The 21,319-nt window shown below is 31.6% G+C and overlaps 1 protein-coding gene across 1 annotated transcript; it reads right to left on the minus strand.

Annotated features, from left to right (window-relative positions):
- Window positions 1-123: 123 nt before the first annotated feature.
- LOC127063562 (dynein axonemal heavy chain 10) lies at window positions 124-21,316 on the minus strand. Its single transcript, XM_050993517.1, has 59 exons — window positions 21,148-21,316; window positions 20,930-21,047; window positions 20,756-20,834; window positions 20,535-20,679; window positions 19,956-20,189; window positions 19,822-19,877; window positions 19,377-19,745; window positions 19,001-19,275; window positions 18,765-18,921; window positions 18,397-18,660; window positions 18,070-18,260; window positions 17,397-17,992; window positions 16,987-17,280; window positions 16,800-16,898; window positions 16,422-16,654; window positions 16,183-16,332; window positions 15,835-16,101; window positions 15,546-15,733; window positions 15,176-15,455; window positions 14,776-15,020; window positions 14,377-14,623; window positions 13,978-14,250; window positions 13,438-13,868; window positions 12,703-12,866; window positions 12,254-12,601; window positions 11,705-12,096; window positions 11,490-11,627; window positions 11,195-11,385; window positions 10,936-11,111; window positions 10,609-10,862; window positions 9,953-10,480; window positions 9,685-9,843; window positions 9,357-9,617; window positions 8,986-9,240; window positions 8,629-8,905; window positions 8,249-8,526; window positions 7,869-8,133; window positions 7,549-7,763; window positions 7,246-7,434; window positions 6,969-7,160; window positions 6,438-6,892; window positions 6,156-6,351; window positions 5,869-6,085; window positions 5,451-5,763; window positions 5,049-5,343; window positions 4,483-4,943; window positions 4,111-4,391; window positions 3,861-4,015; window positions 3,033-3,785; window positions 2,621-2,959; window positions 2,328-2,529; window positions 2,107-2,249; window positions 1,874-2,035; window positions 1,462-1,765; window positions 1,128-1,339; window positions 877-1,044; window positions 621-800; window positions 361-507; window positions 124-270 (listed from the first exon to the last, which is right to left on the minus strand). The coding sequence occupies exons 2-59, from the start codon at window positions 21,034-21,036 to the stop codon at window positions 124-126; spliced, it is 14,592 nt and encodes a 4,863-aa protein (XP_050849474.1). The 5' UTR covers window positions 21,037-21,047; window positions 21,148-21,316.
- Window positions 21,317-21,319: the final 3 nt, after the last annotated feature.

Consider the following 21,319-nt stretch of genomic DNA (forward strand, 5'->3'; position numbering starts at 1 on the left):
TTTATTTCAACTGTATATGCTTTATAGGAATAATCATTATTGCAATAGTTCATAAACATCTATTTTACGGATCATAGAATAAGTTTTCGTACTTATAAAAATCTATTACCTACTATTGTGAATTCAGTCTGTGTTAAGTAAAAGGCATACGCCTTGTAGAATCCAGTGCGAAATATGTTCCTCTGTCGAAAGATCTGCTTCAAATATCAAACCTTTACCCATTGCACTGCGTCTATTTGATGTTGTGTACACTGGTGTTTTTACTGTATTCTACATAAATTTATAGAAAAGAGAAACAAAATATACAATTATTAGATTGAATTTTTTAAATTTGTAGTTTTTCATCTATCATAGTTATACCTGAAGTTTGAGTCTATGAGCTTGAATTGGTATTACTAAAAGAATTGGTAATTCCTCGGTAAGAATTTTTGGATGAGATCTTTTAAGACAGCTTTCCTCTACGTCCCACCGTGCTCCTTCCAAGTACAGGCCATGTATGTAACAACCCTTTCATTTAAAAGTTGATAATTAATTTGTAATGTTCATATAAATACGATTAATTCATATAAATATTATTGATAAAAGAATTAATTTGTTCATCGTATAATTCATGTACATACTTGTTCAGGCCTTTCTTCTATAGCATCGACTCTAGTAAATTTTGTTACGGTCGTATAAATAAGTGAATGATCTAACGGCCAATTATTTCTACGACATGTTATTTGTACTAGAGCTGCTAAATAAGTCTCTGGCACATGCAAACCAGACAACCACATAACTACTGGCTCGTCGGTAGTACTCTAAAACACGATTTTTAATTTGTATAAATACACGCTAGACCGCTCATCGTATCAATTACAAATCGTATCAACAAACCCAATCTGTATATTGTTTTATTCTCTTCTGAAAGTGATCCATCCAATTAGCAAGATTTTTTCTTGTGTCTGGCGCTAGTCTGAGCCATTCTTTAGGTAAAACACCATTATACAGGGCAACGGAAATATTGTCAAGAGTGGTATCCATTCCTATCTCTCCAGCAATAGCCTATAACAGTTTCATTGATTTATACAATTTTAATACATTAATTTTGCAATTGCACGGTTATCAAGTACATAGTTGATTGTTACCTTTCGTAGCTGAGAAAGAGTCTTTGAAATTGTATTTATCAATTTATTGATCCTTTCTAATTCTTGCAAGAGCACAATCGTTGATGGAGTGATATCCATTCCAAAACTTCTTCTTATTTTACTTATGTCAAATTCTAGAGGTATCCTTTCAAGAATTTCTTTTGCTATGTTATCTATAAATTCTTCTTTACTGATTCCTGTTATGCTAACAGCTAAACAAATATTTAATGACATGACTTAAAAAGGAAATAAAAAAGTATTTTATTTTTACAATAATATAAATAATTTAAAGAAATTAAATTTTCTATAAAGATTCTCTTTTATTGCTTCTTACCTGTTTGTGGTTGTAGCTCTATTAAATTGGCCCATAACTCTTTAGTAGCTTGAGTAAAGTAACCAATTTCGGCATTAGAATGAAGACCAAAAACCGCTGGGGTATTGACCAACGGTAATTCTTCGATGAAATTTAAATACTCTTCGTGATCACCCTCTGGTGGTATGATATAATCAACATAGTCGTCATAATAGAAATGAAAAGGTTGAAAGGTATCGAATAGGAAATCGCCAAAAAATTCATTCATGTAAGTTTCCGACACTCGACGATCATAACTATCGGTTACTCTACCACCATACATCACCTGAAAGGTTTTATAATTGCGAATTATCTAACATAATGTCATAAATTTATTTCACAATTATCTTTGAATAATTATTACTAATTTCAATTTTATTTAGATATCGCTTACTTCTCCTATTAAGTATTTTAAACTTTTCCATGGTATTCTTGGATCATTAGATCTTAAAGCTTTGGTCAAGTAAGTGTCTAATATAGAAGTACATACATTAAAATCCGATTCATTAAAATCATAATTTATATTCCATCCAATTTTATCATATTTTCTTCTTTCCTGTGCATTAGATATCGATTATTTTAGTCTAATAAAATTTATACGTTACTATATAAAAAAATTTATCTTACCTGTATAACTGCATGATAGAATGCTAGTACATAAATGAGGTGTTTATAGGCAGGATGATTACAATTTTCCAGAATCTGTGGTGGCATTTTCAAGTAAGTATTTTGTAAATTAAGTTTTAAACCGTTTGGTGGCTCTGTAACAACTGAAAACAATATGAAGTAACATTATTTATTCCAATTGATATAGAAATATAAAATATATTTTAAATAGAAAATTCAACCTTTTAAAGACTGTTGCAAAATCCCTATGGGAAAATTGGGAGTTGGATCAGTAGTAAGCCATAGACGAAAATCAGGATGCGGTTTCTCTAGATTGTCTAAACGATTTTCTAATTCTTTGATGAAATGTAATAATAAATGACAATTTTGTAACATTAACCATTGTCCTCTGAATATAGCTGCCTCTAATAATTCTATTGCATTCTGAAGTAGCGAATAATAATTATGGTAAGACCATAAGATCGCGTTATATTGTAATATGCAATATAGTGTTCAATAACAATACACAACTTACCTTCTCTTGATTTTGACCAAGCGATAAGTATTTGAATTTTCCAACAGCGAAACTGTATCGTTCTGCCAGTTTCATTAGCTCAGAGGTAGGATCCGAACCAGGACTTAAAATAAAAATGATTGGCATCATAGCAGTAGACTGTTCAAAAATTAAATCCAGGCTTATATGGGGTGGCGTTACGTATTCTTCCCCCATAACTTCGATTATATAATTGATAACGGCACGATAGACTCGATCCACACGAAAACATCGTATCAACATTAATTTTTCGAATGGCTTTAATACGGTAGAATAATTAGAGGGAAATTCTTGTAATTCCGGATCATCCATGTCATACCACTAAAATACATAAAGAAACGATTGCATATTGCAATAGAATTGATCTTTCTTAAAATGACGGAAGTATGATTACATCTTTCCAGTGATCGATATTTTTCGTAACGTCATCAGGTAGAGTTGCAAAAGTTTCAGGAAAATCATTAGATAATTTTAATAGGTCTTCCCATCCACTGGAAGGTAGCCATGTAGTAGGGTTCACTCTAGTTGACATCTTAGTAGTAACGCATCCTTTGATAAAGAAATCCAGTTGTTGCGGTGTTATATTACCGATACTTTGTTCTATATCTGTACAGATCTTGAACGAATAAAGAATCTTATGCTTTTCGAATATTCCTGTGCAGCCATAATCATAAACATTTTTTGTCAATATCGGAATAATGTTACGAAGACGTCTGACCAAAGTTGGATCTGGTAAAGACTTTTTTAAGGAATATATGAAAACTTCGACGTAGCTGTTTAAGGAATATTGATACATCCTATTCACCGTTGGCATTTTAGCTAAAACAAAAAACAAAATAGCCCCTCTTTTTGCTACAGGCCGATAACCGTCCCGTAATTTATTTAAATCAACCGCCGTGACTTCACCAAGGAATAGTTTCGTTGTTACTTCGCTAGCGCTCGATTTGGTATTTTCTAAAGTTTCGATCAAGTCAATGTTATCCAGCATATTTCCCTGATTCATGGCAATTTCTCGTAAAAGACTGTCCTCCAATTGTTTGAGTAAATTTTTATTTTCACTTATTTCGGCTATAAGCCTTTCACGTTGTTCTTCGATATCTGGTCGTTCGGTTCTCACTACTACTGATAACAATTGATCCTCTAGACCCTATTTTTAATCGAATCTAATCATTATCAAAGTCTCGTTTTCCCTCTTTGTCCTTAATATCGTGTTCATACTTACGGCAGTAGTCACCGTGTAATTTATGACAATGGCTTTCGAATAGACGGCTGGATTAAAGTCAGGATTCGACATTTTCGTCGTTAAGTATATTCGAAATCGTGGATCGTAATCGACTTCTTTAGAACCCAACATAACAAAGGTTCGTCCTGCTATCGCTGTAATTAATTAATCAATTTAATTAAATCGAATAAGTAATGCGCGCCTCCTTCAACGGATAACGGCTGCCGTTTAAATATTGTTTTACTCTCACATTGAATGTTTTTCGATAAAACATTATATATAACTGGATCGATTTCGTCAACATCTTGAAATAAAATTGGCAAACCATATTTTATCGCTAGTTCGACTTGTTTCAAAAAATCTGCATCGGCAAAAGAAATAATCTTCAAGTTTTTATTTCGTTCTTTTCTTTTAATCCACTCTAATGCTTGTTGCTGAGGATCAATGCACAATGGGAATCTTGAGGCTTTCAACGTCAGGATACCATTTTGTACGGAAAGCTCATCCGGTGGAAGCCCTTCCGAGGTCCACCTTGAAGATTAATTGGACACGTTTCAATTTTTCGTTTATAATCGGTTTCATCGTGTAATGACTAAATCAAAGAATATTTTTTTTAACTCACTTGCTGATTTCCACATCGTCGCTAAGCTGTGTCTGTATAGTAAACGGTTGTGAAAGCGGTATCTTCTTTTCTATGATGCTTTTCGACCAGTTATTGTAAATCATATCGTTCCTGAATTCGTATGAAAATGGCCCACAGTAGGCGAGAAATCCGGAAGAAAGGAGGCTATTTCCAATTATCTTTTCTTCCTCCTCGTGTAACCCTTTCAGTTCTTTTTGCCAACGAATATTTTCCGACGAAAGACCGCCGATTAATTTGTCGGCAGCAATCAACCTCCGTTGCAAAAGATTCGTTTCTTCTTGAAGCTTCTGCCTTTCCGTCATGGCAGTTTCGTATTTTACATTTAATTCTCCTATAATCGTCTCAATTCGTTTTAATTCCCTTTCTTCTTTTTCTAAAGCTCTTTGTGCCCTCTCAGATTCAATTTCTAGCATTTGGACCCTTTCTATCTTGGGTTTGACCTAGTAGAATAAATAAAAGAATACCGTAATATTGAAAGAGAAGTATATCACCTTGGGGACGACGTAGATATCGTTTTTCTTTTAATATCAAAGAAAGAAAAGTACCTCTCTGTAAACAGCGCAGTAATCTAACACAGCCAACACAAATTTATAAAGACCATATCCAGCTTTGCTAATCGACTCCATTTGATCCATCTTCGTAGACTTTCTTAAGTGTGCTCTGACAGCTTGCTGCTGTTTATGCGTAATCTGTTCACAGTTCATTTCTTGTAGCAGCCTTAAAAAACTTGGATCGCTCATCATACCCTTTGCTCCTTTCCAAGATATGTCCCTAACACCTCGCAATATGGCAACACATTCAGAAACAATTTGGACCGGCTTTGGAGGCGTGGCAAATGATCTAAATATAGATGTAGATATGGAAAAAAATAAATGAGTAAAAATAAAAAAGAAGTTTAAGAAATCAGGAAAGAATAGAAGGAAAAGAAGTAATATCAAAAGAAAAACCTTATTTCGGTGATGTCCGATTTATCGAGTTCCCCAAGAGCCATCCTCGCAGCGTCTAAGGCTGGCTGAGCCGCAGCAAGAGCTGTTTTGGCTTCGGATTCTTCTTTGGCAATGAGCTTTTTTTTCTCCTCGATTTCCCTTTGCTTATCCACACTTTGTTCTTTTTTATCCATTGCAATATCTGTACTTTCACCAATCGAACTTAATAATTGCTCACAATTCTTCGTTTGGTCGGCTACTTTAATTCTTTGCACAGCCAGAATATCATTCAATTCGGCCAAAGTGATCGACGCTTCTTCGATCTTTTGTAAACCTGCATTATTAAATAATACTAATAAATAATAATCTTTTTGCCTGGCAGTTTGAAGCAGCAAATAAGATAAAATGAAAAGTAAATCGTATAGAAATATATGGAGACCTCCGGACAGACGATCGCATTGTGCGTTAATATAATCTCTTTTTTCGATTAACAAACGCAAGAATGTGTTTATAAAATCAAGATAATCCTTCGGTGTGACGTAATTTTTTCGCCTTAATATCGTTAGAAAGTCTGCGATATATTGTCCAACAGACTTGTGAACGTGCACCATATGTAACACTATGTTTTCTCTATATTCTTGCGGCAGATTTGGGTTCTGAAATAATTAATAAGATAGAAGCTTTCGCATTATGGTTGACGAATACGAATTCTATATTATAACTCACATCTCTTAAAGTAACATTAGCTACTGCCATCAGCGCCTGATCTGGCCATGGAAACATCCAATCTATGGTAGTACTGTTCACCAAACCAGGATAATTACGGCAGCGTATTCTCAATAAATCACCGGCAGGATTCATAGATAAGGCAATGCGTAAATTATCGATACATGTCTTTTCAAAATATGCCCATACACTCTCCCTGAAAGAAACATCGTACTCATTACGTGCCCTTCGTGATAAGTATCAAAAGAGAAAATAGGAGTTAAAAGTGTATTTAAATCTAACTTCGTAATGTCAAAACCAGCTTTCACAGCAGTATCTCTACACGAACTGATAATAATATCCTTTTCTTCGTCGGAGAAAAGAGTAGCCACTAGACCCGTCATGAGCATATTATTGATCAATTCCAGAAAACTTTCATCCACGATGTGGGAAGCAGTGAACAAAAATACAATTTTCTTATTCTCGACGCCGATCATGTTGTACAATCTCTTCAAATCATCGCGAAACATATTTTCATTGTATCCTCGACTTAAGTTGATCTCAAAGACCTGACAGTTAGCAGCGAACGAAGCAAGCCTTATTACTGACTGTTTTCCACTGCCACTGGTGCCTACTACGAGAGCGTGGCCACGGTGCATCCTAAGAATACGATGAATTCTTGTAAGATGTTCTAATGCATCATTAAAAAGAACCATTTGCAATTTTGTAACATTCCTTTCGTTGTATTCTTCGTAAATCTGTGCAAAGATAATTTACATTATTTCAGTATAATAGATATGAATTTTCATCGTAAATAGGTAGAAAAAGCGTTACCTCCAAAAACAAATTGTACACAGCTTCGTAGTCTAACAGATCCTCATAATATCTTGGCTCATCCTCATAACAGGCATTTCTAAAATCTCCATAAAGCAATGGATCTCTTAACGTGTACTCGATCAATGTAGGTTCTTCTTCCCAAGTATGTTTGATCTTGTTTGTTATATCTTCTTTTATCAAATTCTGATCCTATATTGAGTATACGTCATTTAATGATTGCATCAGTCAGTACTTTTAATTATAATTCACAGTAATAAAAGAAAAATGTTATTACATCCTCGGTAATTAATCTATCGCATATGACTCTTGTAAATTCATTTCTCCAAAGCCGAACGAATCGTTCTGCAGTTGGAAAGTAATCCGGGTGACTTTGAACTACCCCTGCCATTATTCTTGAAAGATCTCTCATATTAAAGATATAATGAAATTTTGATGGCGTGGGCAATAATTCCATTAAAACTATCTGAAATAAAAAATATATTTACTTTTCCTTTCCGTTCTTTTTAATGAATTTTAATGAATTCATTATTAGACTATTAAATGCAAAATAATATATTTTCATATATCTTATGATAACCTGATAAAGTTCCAACGTAATATGAACAATGTTATCTACAGTAGATTGCACTTCTTCTGGAAATATTTCTAGATGCCCGTTTAAAATACTCTTATAAATATATTGAAGCGTTTGTTTCATTGGGAAAGTGACATTATAAACCGAAAACATGGAAATAAATCGCGGATCGACCTCGTTTCTTCCACCACCAGGTTTTCCCATTGCAGCTATATAGCCTGTGATTTAATTACAAAAAATACATAAATAAATATATAATAACTATATATAATTTATTAAATAAAACTTAGTGTTTTCAAATACTTGACTTGCTGATATCTTACAAATATCTTTTATATATTTCCAATTCAGATCTTTTCCACGACCGTACAAACCACCCCTTTCAAATAATAACTTGAGAAAGGCAATTGGTTGTTGAGTCCCGTACGTGTCTACTATCGGCATATTCATATCATCTATGAAAATAATTAATTTTTTCCCTGGAGGTGGCCCATATATTTCTCTGGATCGTTTTTCCACAGCCGATTCAATATTTTTCTGTACATCCATCGAGGTTGTTCTCGATGAGAAATTTATTGGTAATTTGTTCTGTATCAATCAAATATGTATAACAGTTAAGTAAGTTAAATTTAAGTATATAAATATTTTGATTGCTGTCAAATATGGAATAGTTACAACATCGCTCTTATATTAATATACTTGCATATTTCTCGGAATCGATGCGCCTTAAAAAATCGTGAATTATAGCTGTTTTGGAGGTACCAGTTTCGCCAACCAAAAGTGTAGGCCTTTGTAGATCATTCATTAGAGTAATAAACCATATTGCTCGAAGTGTGTCTTCAGTTGGTACTAATATCTCCGAAAAGTTTTTTACCCGATCGTGAATATATGAAGGTACAAGCCATTTCCATGGCATCCATATTTTCTTTTGCATGTCCAAAAAATATTCGTATAATGTACTGAATAGAATTGGTATAAATCCTGCACATATATCGTTTTCATTTTATCTCTAATCGTGAGATTTCGTTGTTACGCTATTAGTTAAAATTTTATTGATATCGAACGCAAAAGATACCAACTTACGTATCGTTGCTGGTTTTTCACTCGTATCTTCGACGAGCATAAAACCAGAGGTTTTTTTCATATAATCGTCGAAACTCTTTCTAGAATCCTCTATTAAAGTAGCTCCTAAGGAACAATAACAGGACTGAAGATACATAGCTTCTAGTAGATCTTCTCTACTTGCAGTATATTCATAATGGACCGACTGTTCATCTTGATCCGTTACATAAGACTTGCTTTCTAACGTTTCCTCTTCAGCTTGTAGCAATCCATCAAATACGTATGCAAGTTGAATTACCTAAAAAGAATATCAGAGATACAAATAACTTTCTCACGTATCCACATATATTAATTAATATGCATTCGTTCAGGTATTACCATGTTTAAATTTGTCTGAGGTATAATCATGTGAAGCGGTTTCACTCTTTGCAATCCCAACATTCCCTCTATAATAAGATTAAGTGCCCCGTGTACATATTTTTCACACATTCGAGCAAGGAATTCTTGGTCATTTTCATTTTTAGATTTTATCCATTTGTCCATATATGGTTGATAACCCAAATTTTTTGGATCTACATAAACCATACCAGCTCTTGATACAGTAGCAGGAGATGCATATTGCAAATCGCCTACCTAAAATTATAAAAAAGAGATCAAAAATGTTATATAAAAAATTTTTAATATTATTAATTCGTTTATTTGTACAGCTTATGTTATTTAATATGATAGAAAAATAATAATTTGATTACCTCAAAAAGAAGACTACAATGGTTTTGTAGTTTTATTCTTTCTTGATTAGGCAAAGTCAAAAGCTTATTATCATCCATTACTGAATTCATATTCTCGATCCACAACGCATCGACATCTCCATCAAATAATATGTACTTTCTTTCTTCTTGTTCAGAATCAAGAGGTTTATTGATTTCGCGAAAAATATTACTAAGAAGACCATCTGTCCATTCGCGTGTTATTGGATCTAGTATACCGTATAACTCGATCACAGTGCATGCCTTCAAAAAGATACATTTATTATTTGAAATGTGAAACCAATGAAAAAACCATCACACATACACACACCTTTGGATTTAAGATGTAAAGCTTGGTGTGAATATCCAAGTAAGTTTGGGCCATACATAATATTTCGATAATAACGGTTTTTCCACCTCCAGTAGGACCAACAACCATTGTTGAGTGTCTACCCATCATGACCTCATAAAGTTGAACAATTTTCTCAATCTAATGTAATTTACAAAATTTTTACAAATCGTTCAAAGCTTAAACAAAATACTGGTAATCGAAAAAAATAAAATGAAAAAGTAACCATTAGTAACAGATGCACACATACTTGTTCGTTTAAAACAATATAGTTATTTTCTTCCAACATCTTGATTACAGCTTTATTAAAGTGTGGATATTCTATCCTGGGACAGTCAAGATCAGGAAATAGATCTTTAATCAGACCCAAAAATAACGGTACATCGTCATATATAAATTTAGGTAGATTCATATCCCTGAGAGCTCTCATTAGGACAAGATTCTCTGCTAAATCGCCAGATGTTCTTTTTAAATGTCCAGCCATATTAAGTACAGATTTCATAGCTCTTAATCCAAAATCATAATGCGTTTGTTTGCTAAGTTGTTCTTCTGCCAGTACGTGTAAAACAGTCATCTTTTTCGCAAGAACTTTTGCCGTGAGGAAACCAGCACTGAAGAGTTTGATTTGACAAATCAATTCGTTATCTGGCACAACACATACTACCGGTCTAAAGAGGGCCTTAACGGATTCTGGTAATTCCGTTCGACCGGCATATCCAGGATTCATAGTGATAAATATGCCCACTTTTGTATCCAAAGGGATATCATAACCTTCGAACTATCGAATAAAATATATTGATGAAATTTTTTCTATGAAACGCGATTTACGAACTTTTATAATTCTAAACTAAATTCGATACTCTCTTATGGCTATAAAAAAAATATAATATACGCTGAAATGCGCACCATGAAATATTTACTTCTCATTTGCAATGCCGAACGTATAGTTTGAAGTTGGGTCGAGATAACGGACAATACAGAAATATCAATGCGATTGAATTCATCAAAACAGCCCCATGCTCCACACTGAACTAGTCCACCCAATGTTTTACCTATGGCAACATAATCCATTCCCTCTCCACAATTTGTAACAATGCATAATAGACCTATGGCTTTGGCTAAATCCTTTGTTGTCTCAGTTTTTCCAGTACCAGCGGGACCTTTCAGAGGAAAGAATGGTGTTATATTAACATATTAATGGAATTCAAAAACAAAATGATAACATATATTTACCAGCAGGTGCACCACCCAATTGCATTGACAATGCTTGAGTAAGGGTTAAATATATTCTATCTGTTAAAGGAGTCACTACTAATCGTCCGTTAAGGCCCATATATTCATATCCATATTCGAATGTTCCCGTACACTGATTTATCCACATATTGTCAAGATCGTGTACCCAGTAAAATCTAAGTTCAAAAGATAACGCGCATATACATAAACGTACGAGGCACATCAAATAAAGATAATATAATGCATCATTGATTTGAACCTTAACTGACTTTCCCATTCGAACTCTACCGCATCTATAATATTATCTCTCACAAAACCTTCAACTATGTCACGCATGTGTACATCAATCGTTAATAAAGCATCCAATTTTTTTCTGTCGTTATTTGTAAGCGTATCACCTCCCATTAAGGATACCACTTCATCAAGTTGATTGTTCAATTGTTGCAGATACTAAAGGTGACAAAATTGATCAACGATCAATACAATTGATGTCGTTAAATATAAATGTCCTAAGAAATAAAAGCAAATAAGAATTCAGCTAAATGTAAAAGTACTTCTTTCATAGCTTGTTTCTTTCCCATCGATATTTTATTAAAAACATTTTCCACTTCAGCAGTCCACCAAATTTGATCAGCAGCAAGTATCATCATTCCTTGAAAATCTAATATCCATTCAGATCTTGGACGCCTAATCTGATTAGAAGCGATAACGAGAAAAAGAAATCTTATTAAATAACACAAATTAATAAATAAACATTTAGCTTCCTTACTTTCCCATAATCGTAGACTGCTTTTTTTGTTAAATATCGATTAGATATTTTCATTTCATTCAAAACCGAAACCATCCAGTTTTCTATGTTTCCTTCAGCAATCACAACATTCTTAAATTCCATGATTTCTTTTTCGCATGATATAAGTGCAGTAACTATAGTTCTTTTTTTCCCATCTAAAGTTAGATTTAACTTATCTAAGTTATCAAACATTTTGCCAATATGCTCTTGAATCACTGACGGATCACTGCTACCAAGAATGCTCAGTAATTCATCATCACTGATGAAACTAAACCTTGGAAAGATAATTCGTTTGCTGTTCAAATAATCCGACAGTGACTTTTGACATCTATCGAGTCCAGTGATCATCGACATAAATTCGTCCTTTCTTCCTGAATATAGATAAAAGACAATTGAATCAACAACGAGTAATTTCTATATATTTACTACGTACTAATGTATTTACTACATATTGGTCCAAAACGTGATAGATAAAATTGTAATTTTGCATATTGTTTAACGAGAAGGATTTATTTGTATGATCCTTGCCTTGAATGGTACAGCAATCATGGACATTTAATTTCCTTGCGGTATCAGTCATAATCTTTCTGTACGCTTTGTCAATGTCATCAAATTTTCTGGCCTCGTCTGGAAGTTGCAATCGAATATCGCCTCCCACAAAAATACCTTCCAAATATAGCCACTTTCGTTGAAGTTCTATCCATAGTTCCAATACTTCTGATATCGTATGCATAGCAATTTCCCATTTTTGAACTATATTAAGAAAGGGTCCAATAAACTGTGAGGCTGCCATGCTGCTCACATTTAACATATTATCTTCTAAAATTTGATTAAGCTCTTCAATGGGACCAAGAACGAATCCACGATCTTCAAGTCCTACAAAAATTATTTCATGTTATTCGTATATTATAATTGCTATATTTTTCCCCCCTATATATGTATTATATATATGTATTACAGGTCTTATATTGAATTACCTTTAAAATGTGGTATTACGGTAAATTCCGTGCTTTTCCAAATGTCTGCTATTTCTTTTACCCCTTTTTCTATTGATAATTCCTTTATAGCATTTGTCACAATGCTCTGTGCTATTTCCTGATACCTTCCCAAATCCATGGCAAACATATTTTCTAATGTAAACCTTAAAACATAGGAGATATTAGAACATATTCATTAAATTTTAATTGACGTTTTACCAATTAAACGATCTAACTTACCCTTCCATTAAACCAATCTTTTGGTCACACATACTTTAATGTATATTTAAAAATAAAAAAAAAAATGCGCGCTTTAATATTCAATAAACTTAATTTTTGTTTACAGTTACCTTATTTAATGTCTATTTAGCACTGTTATAGAATAGAAATATCAGAAATCACTATCACTGCAAAAGTTAGCAAATAATCTTATAGAAAAAAGAAAAAAGAAAGTTTCTTTTAATATCAAACCTTCGTCCTTTTCTAATAATTCTAAAAAATAACACATACATATTACTATCGCTAAAAAATAATACATATTACAATAGAATTCAATAGTTATAGAAATTATTATGTACTATATGCTAATTATTGACAATATGTTAATTATTTCAAGTACCTATATAAATTTACATCGTAATAATGAACTAACTACCAAGTAACCATCTAAAAAATTTGTATAGCTTTACATAATGAATTCCTTGAAAAAACTACCGATCTTAATTATTCGCGCACCTATCTGGTTTCATATCAAAGTGTTGTCCAGTTTTGTTCATTAAATCGATCCAATGTCTTTCACGCATCGCTTCGTTTTTCAACTCAACAAATAATGGCACAGAATTTTTAAAGTTTCTCATATTAATTTCCAATGTCTGTCCAACGTCCAGTTTTTTAACTGCCTTGGGGAATCTTTGAAACTGTTTGATGAAGTGTTCCATGCCATCAAGTAACTGTTGCGGATTCAAATTTACCCACAATGTCTGAGCCCATTCGCTCCTAGCAGTTTTTTGATCTTTATACAAAGCATATAACTTTTCCATGCCCTCGTAGTCTTCCTTGACTTTCAAGAATTTTGAATAATCAGCTGGATCAAGATCAAATAATATCTGAGAGTTGACCAAATTACGTCGCTGTTCATCATATTTCTCTATCAATTGTCCATAATCCTAAAAAAAAAAAAAAAAAAAATAAAAAAAAATAAAAATCCATTTATAACAATATACAATATTATAAATCTTCATATACATACTGAATGAAACATGTATACAAACATACAATCATCTTTTGTAGACCGAGATCAAGATCATCCTTTACACTGCCTGGACCATTATTTTGAAAGTCTTCAATGAATTTTACAAGTTCATCATCGAATTCTATCATTTGATCTTCTATCATTTCGGCAAATTTCTCCCTAGTAGTTATTATTGTCGAAGCTCGATAAAGAGCTCCAAGGTACAAAGATTCCCAATCAGTTTGGAGTTCATAAGCCATTTTTTCATCCATTTCTGAAAATACTATTCCATGTGCACGTAGGGTTTTGAAAGTTTCCTAAAAAAAAGAAAAAGAAAAATAAAAAGGAAAAAATAAAAAAAGAAAAAGGTCACATTGATAAATAAATAGAAAGGATAATAATTGTTAATTTACCAATTGACAAAATCTTACGACATTACAGACCTGATACAATATATATTGTACTTCTGCTTGAATTGCCATTTTTTTTATATCAGAAATTGCTTGCATAATCATTGTAAAGCGTTCTAGTCCGGTGATTATCAATTCAACTTTTTCGCGGTACTGCTCGATTAGATCTTTAAACTCGTTCATTTCTTTAACGGTGTCGACAAGGAGAAAATTACCAAGTACTTGCTTCCATTCCATTGCATGTTGTTCTATACCTCTCATTAATGGTTTTAAATTGATCCTTGGGATCGAAGATTATTGTAAAATCGTTGAAAGTTAATATTATACAAGTAAAAGATATTGGAAATAACTCACCACTGATATGGATAAATGATATGAATAAATGCTAAAGAAAACTTAATAGATGGTAGTAAGATTATATAAGAAGTTTACCGTACGCTCGATATGTCGATATTATGTGCCATATCGTCAAGCTCTTCTAAAATACCACCATAAAACGTAAACTTTTCATCATATTGTCGAAGCGTGGGTTTAGTGGATGCAAACTTTTCTCCAGCTACAATTTTATCAAAAGTCCAAAGATTAGAATACTTTTTCCATTTTTGTAAATATCCCCAGCAATCAACGGATATTTTATAAGCAGTGTCCTGAACTGCTATTATAAGATCATTAATCATCTATAACATATATAATATCTTCTATTCTTTCTACATTTATGTTTTATATCTCAAGATAAATTAATATATTTATTTTAATATAATATAATTTTAATAATACTAAATGCATTTCTAAATGCTTTCTTCAATATTATACTGAATGTAAATTAAATTACTTGTATACTCATTACATCTTCGAAGAAAGAAACTGTAAAGAAGTCGCCCGAAGGATATTTTTTTTGCGGTTTACATTCTAAGCAAGAACCGTTCATCCACCTGGGAAATTCTTTTAATCTCTCTAATAGATCCAAAATGTCGTGCAAAATAATATTATTAATTTCATTAGGCGACGGTCTCAAGATAACTTCCGATGCTATTAATACAGCATCTACTTGAAACATCACATTATTACCAGACAACATCTTGTTTAAGAACTCCATATTGTTTACAATGCATCTAAAAAATAATAAACGAATATTTATTTGTATAACTTGATTCTAAACAGTGTAGTAAAAATGATACGTTCATAAAGGAAAATATAAATACGTTGTAAGCGCTACAAATATATTCTTTTCATATTTTTCATAAAAGAGGTGCATTGTTGGACACTTTCCAGTAGATCTTCCTTCTACTAAGCTCTCAATTTTTAACAATATAGGACTTGTGGATTTATATGCTTTTAACATTGCACCGATTAATTCCGTTCTGCGAGACTCTATATTTACAAAATATGTCTGCTCAAGGAAGGTTTATTTATTATTATACTTGAAATAAAATGTTATATGATGTAACTTGATACAATTAAGATACGCTTTATAAACTAATGATACTCAACCTTGCAAGGTAATAAACTTTCATTGTTTGATTCGGACACATCAGTACTTGGAGACACTAAATTATAATTCTGTATTTTAGATTCAATTCTTTCATCCAATTCCTTTTTTAACTGATAAAGCTGTTCAATGATTGATTTTAAATTTTTCAATAAATTCACACATGACATAGCATAATCTGTTATATTCAAAGAATCCCAATTAAATCGTATAATGCCAGGTTGAATATGTTTTTCGATAATAAGAAGAGTACTCTTCAGTAATTGAATCTATAATTCAATAATTCAATATTTAATAAACAATGTTTGACTGATTATTAATGAAGTATCTCGATTAAACACGTCACATACCTCAGGCTTGTCTAACTTATTGATGATCATGTTATACTCATGTATCATCTGTTCTATCATCTCAATGTCTGCCCTTAGTCGATTTTTCTGAAGACCCGTATTTCTTATAACATCAGGTAAATTAAAACCTAATTGTTCCATCAATTCTGCCTATTTCAAAGGTAAGGATTTTAATCAATTTGCATTAAACTTTTATATTTATTTCTATTAATCGGCTTAATAAATTCATCAATATTTACCTCGCGAATTATTTCAAAAATTTCCCAGTTGAAGTTTATTTCTAGGTGTAATTTATACTCGATCAAAATAGAATCTTGCATAAATTCAATGTAGTTTATTTTTTGAATGTCAATAATTTGTTTATCTTGCAAGGAAACAATAGAAATCATTTTCTGATTTTTCTGCGAATGAACCGATCGAACAGCTCCTTTGACCGATATCACTTTAGAACCACCAATCGAACTGATCGTATCTATGATATAAAATTATTGTTGTAGCATCAATATAGATGTGAATAAAAATAGAATGAGAGAAAAAGGAAAGAAAGTAAGAAACACTCAAGTTTATAAACACTCGATCTAACTATAAATCAAATTACGGGTAAAATAAAATTCTACCAATGCTTGGCTTTGATATCAAATGTTCCTTCCCCTTTAACTTTTTCGATGATGCACGGGTGACGGCAAGATCATTTCTCGAAATTAATTTCCGTTCATCTGGAAACGATGGTACGCGACTATAAATAAGACGATAAAGAAATAATTTTTTATATTGTAATAAAATCAAGATGAAATTTTTGAAAACCTTCATAATCCACTATTTGTACTACTTTTAGCACGTTACTCTTCATAATATTCGTTATAGTTTCTTCTGCTTTGTTTATCCAACTTTTGAATTTAATTTCTTCAAAAGCCTTCAATTGTTTACCTATATCAAGATATTGACTGAAACTCATAAGCTTGAATTCGTTATGTTTTAATTCTTGTATGTTCTGAAAATATAACACTGGTCCTCTGAGACAATAAAACAATTGCCTTGCCCAAAAAATTGCTCCTGCCATTGGTGGATGGTATGTTAGTAAAGGAGGATTTCGTTTACCTAAACACGTTAATTATATTATAATAATAATTTATGCATCCTGTTATATCTATATCTGTAAACGCGTTATATTTTTAGTAATTAATCATTTTAATAGAAAATTTAACGTGTCTTACCCCTGTTGTATATATTTTCCACAGAGCCTATTTCTTTACTGAACTGTTGCATAGTGATTTCGAATTTACTAAATAAAATTTCGCGTATAGTAGCTCTAGTCTTTCTATTCTTGAATTTGAAAAGCATTTCAAGTGTATCTTTTGCGTTGATAAGAACTTTAAAACATTCATCAATAAAAAATTTGGCATCATTTTCTAGATAAGAAACTTCTGCATTAAAACGCGACATCGTTGCTTCCCAATTTTCTTTATTGAAAGGACTGAAGACATCGAAATCGGCCAATTTAAATGGTTCTAGTAATAATCCAATTCGTTTTATAATCGTATCAATATGCGCTGGCTCATAAATGATTGATTTTAGATCAGCTCCAAATATATTGTAAAAATCTTGAAGAACATTGGCTATAGTATTGAAATCATTACAAACATTGGCAATGTATTCGGTTTCTTGAAAAAGATGTTTTTGATCGAATTCCCAACGTGCACCCTTTCCTGATTCCTCAATATCATCTCTTGTTCTTAAATACGATTTTTTCCAATTTTTCATCATTTCATACGCATCTCTAGATTTTTGTGAAACAATTTCTAATGAATTGCTAAAAATATAATTTCGATTATTTACTATACCATTTAATGGCATTACAATAAAAAATAATAATATTGATTTATGTACTTAAATAACTTGTCGATTGATAAATTTTTTCTGATGTTTTGGCAAAGCTGCCATGAAATTCTTTCAAATAAGGATATCATTTTCTCTTCGGAAGAATAATAGGATGATAATATCCAAATCATTTTCAATCCATTTACCAAAGAAAAAATACCATCATTGATTTGTTTGTATTGGTCTGTGTAACTTATCAACTATTAATAGTAAAATATATATTTTGAAATAATAATTTTTATATAAGTTTATTAATTATAATTTATAAGAAGGTTGTTAAATTTATTACTTTGTTTATGTTTCTTTTGCATAGACTAGGATAAAATTCTATTTTACCTCGAAATGTCTCTTGATAGTGGAGAGAAATTTTGTATTATCTCGAGCTTCGTTATAATAATTCCAAAGTTCATCTTTAAAATGATTAAAAGTCGAAGCTATATGTAATGCAGTCAAATTCAATAATTTTAATATTCTCTGGATAACAGGATTTTTAAACTGTTCAACGATAACTGACAGTCCTGTCTGACGCTCGCGCCAATAATGATATTCAGCTATTGGCCCTTTATCTTCGGGTACCTTATTTGTGTACGATTCTAGTACCTAAAATTAATATGTTCATCTCTAATTTGTATTGAATACACACATATACCCTCCTTCACACACACACACTTTATATCTTAATATCTCTATAATAAATTATATACTTGCTGTATATGAGCTCCCCAAGATATGATTATATCTTCCAATTGGTCAATGATGTACTTATTACTTTGTATATCTTCATCCAATACAGTAGAATCTCTTAATTCAATAATTGATGGTATTGGTAATAGGATATCAGTTCCTATATGTTGCAAGGTCCTAGAACCATCAAGTGCAAAAATATAAATACTTAATTTCTAATTCAAAATGTCAACATGATTTTGTCTATAATATTAACCATTCTACATTAGCTGACAGCTTATCCAAATATTCTAAGATATCCTTTTTACTTTGCCCTATTTCAATTTTTTCTTCCGCTGTCTCTGTCTTAGTTGAAATTGTTAATGAACTACGTGCTTTTAAGGGTTTTTTAATTGATGTACGTTCAACCGTCATATCATCGTGAAAATCACTTGTTTCATCTTCTCCTATGCTTTTTTCAGTTTCATTTTTCTCCTTTGAAAGCAAAACAGACACTCGTCGAAAATCGGATGGCCTTCTATATGTGGACCTCTATTTTTAAATAAATAAACTATTTAAAATTGTATGGGTCAAAATTTTTATTACTTAGAAATTCTAGAATGGTAACAGATAATATGTCACAGCATACAAACCTTAGATTCTGCGATCTCAGCTAGGGTAGCTGAAGCTCTTGCTATATCCGAAGGTACTTCGTTAGATTCTTCAATTTTATAGTATTTCCCAAAATGAGGGCCTCTGAACTGTGCATTAACCAAAGGTTTAAATACTTGGACAAGTAATGTTTCTAAAGATGCTAAAAAGTGTCCATTGATAGAACCAACAATCATACAGTTTGGCATTTGATCAACACATTCTTCGTACGTTTCAAAAGGAGGAATTGGTTCTTCATTTATTCTCATGAAGTAAAAAAAGTTTATATCTTTTAGATCAAAAGATTTTGAATCAATTTCTCCGCATATAATGTGAATAATTGGTTTTTCTATTTCTTTGTCCACTATTTTCTATGATAGGAAATAATCATTGTAGCATTATTATCGCAGTGCAAAGTAACATTCATTTTTTATTAAAATGTAATACCTTCGTCAAGATGTATTTATCTTCCTCGCCAATCGGTGGAACAAAATCTGGAGCATCTAAAAAATGATCGTATATTAACTTTTATAGGAATAGTTTACACGATGAGCTTGAAAATATGTTGTTAATATTATTACCAATTCCATCATCTATTCTTATAGAATCTATTGAAATATCACCGCTTGCTTTCATTAAACTTTCTTCCTCTTCATCCTCTATTTCTTGTTCGCTGGATGTGGATTCTATACTCGATTCAAAACTCATAGAAGATAATTTAATTTGACTTTTAATTGAATTAATTTTATTTTTACCTTTCATTAGTTTCCTTCTTTTCCTTTTCTTCTTTTCACTGATCGATTTTTCAATTTTTCCTAACATTCGAAAAAATCGTTGCTATTGTACTAACTTAATTTAATACGATTTATCGTGTTTCATTTTCTTTTTAATTTAAAAACAGCATTTGTTTGCTACCATGAATTATAGCTATTGGTAGTTAAAAGCATATATTTTTAAGAACTTTTGTAAAATGAAAATATATGATATAAAATATAAATATAAATATATAAAGATTAAAAAGATAATTAAGCTAAAGCAAAGTTTAATGGAAAAGAAATATAATAGTGTATAAAAAATTATTAAAGAATTTTTTGCCAATCAACTTATTTCATTATTACGCAATATTATTTGCAAAGAAGCAGAATATCTATATTACTCACTTTCCCAAACTGTTATTTCCTCCTGAACCGTTTCCACTGAATATGTTTTGTAAAAGAAAATTATCTTCCTTTCGAGAGTTGTAAATGAATATAAATCATGACTTAAAAAATTTATTAATTTTTTCTCAAAATATCTATTGTTTGCCTAACAAATGAATAAAAAACGAATGTGATAACGGTTCTAATAAAAAAAATTTTTGTTACATACAAAAATATATTACCTCTATTAAATTATTAAAAAGGTATTTATAACCAGATAACCCTAAGAAATTTAATACCCGTTCTCTAATCCAAATAATACTGCAAAACGATGATTTTTCATTTAATTAATATTCGCTAAATATAATTATTTGTGGACTATCAATATAAAAAGGTGTATAAAAAAAGTCTATTACCGATTATCCAATTCTAGAAATTCAGGTTGCACATCGTAAATCTCTTCTTCCTCTTCCTCTTCCTCTTCGAAATTATTTTGCAAAGTTTCGTTAACGATAGTTGACATATTTCTATATTCTATAACACACGTAACGTAAAAAATAGCGAAGAAAAATATTCCGAATTCTTGAAAGAATTAATTTTTCTTGTAAAATCGTAACGACCGCAACGGACTTACCGCAACGGACCCCGGTTTCTTTGTTCTATTTTTAAGTCGAATTCGATCGTAATAGCGACCCTTGACAAATTTCAAGCGATTTAACAATGGTAACGATTTTTCTATCGTACGTATCGATATGTATCTAGATATATGTATTTAATCTCTATGTTTTATATGTACATACGTACAT

This window comes from Vespula vulgaris, chromosome 4 (genome assembly GCF_905475345.1).
Source record: "Vespula vulgaris chromosome 4, iyVesVulg1.1, whole genome shotgun sequence".
NCBI classification, from domain to species: Eukaryota; Metazoa; Arthropoda; class Insecta; order Hymenoptera; family Vespidae; genus Vespula; species Vespula vulgaris.

Excerpts from the sequence above, each read along its gene's own strand:
- LOC127063562 (XM_050993517.1), bottom strand. The coding sequence starts at position 21,036 with ATGTCAACTATCGTTAACGAAACTTTGCAAAATAATTTCGAAGAGGAA. Across the intron at positions 15,456-15,545 it reads ATATTTGTAGCGCTTACAAC|ATGCATTGTAAACAATATGG; the intron begins GTATTTATATTT and ends ATTATTTTTTAG. Across the intron at positions 10,481-10,608 it reads TGAGAAGTAAATATTTCATG|TTCGAAGGTTATGATATCCC; the intron begins GTGCGCATTTCA and ends TTTATTCGATAG.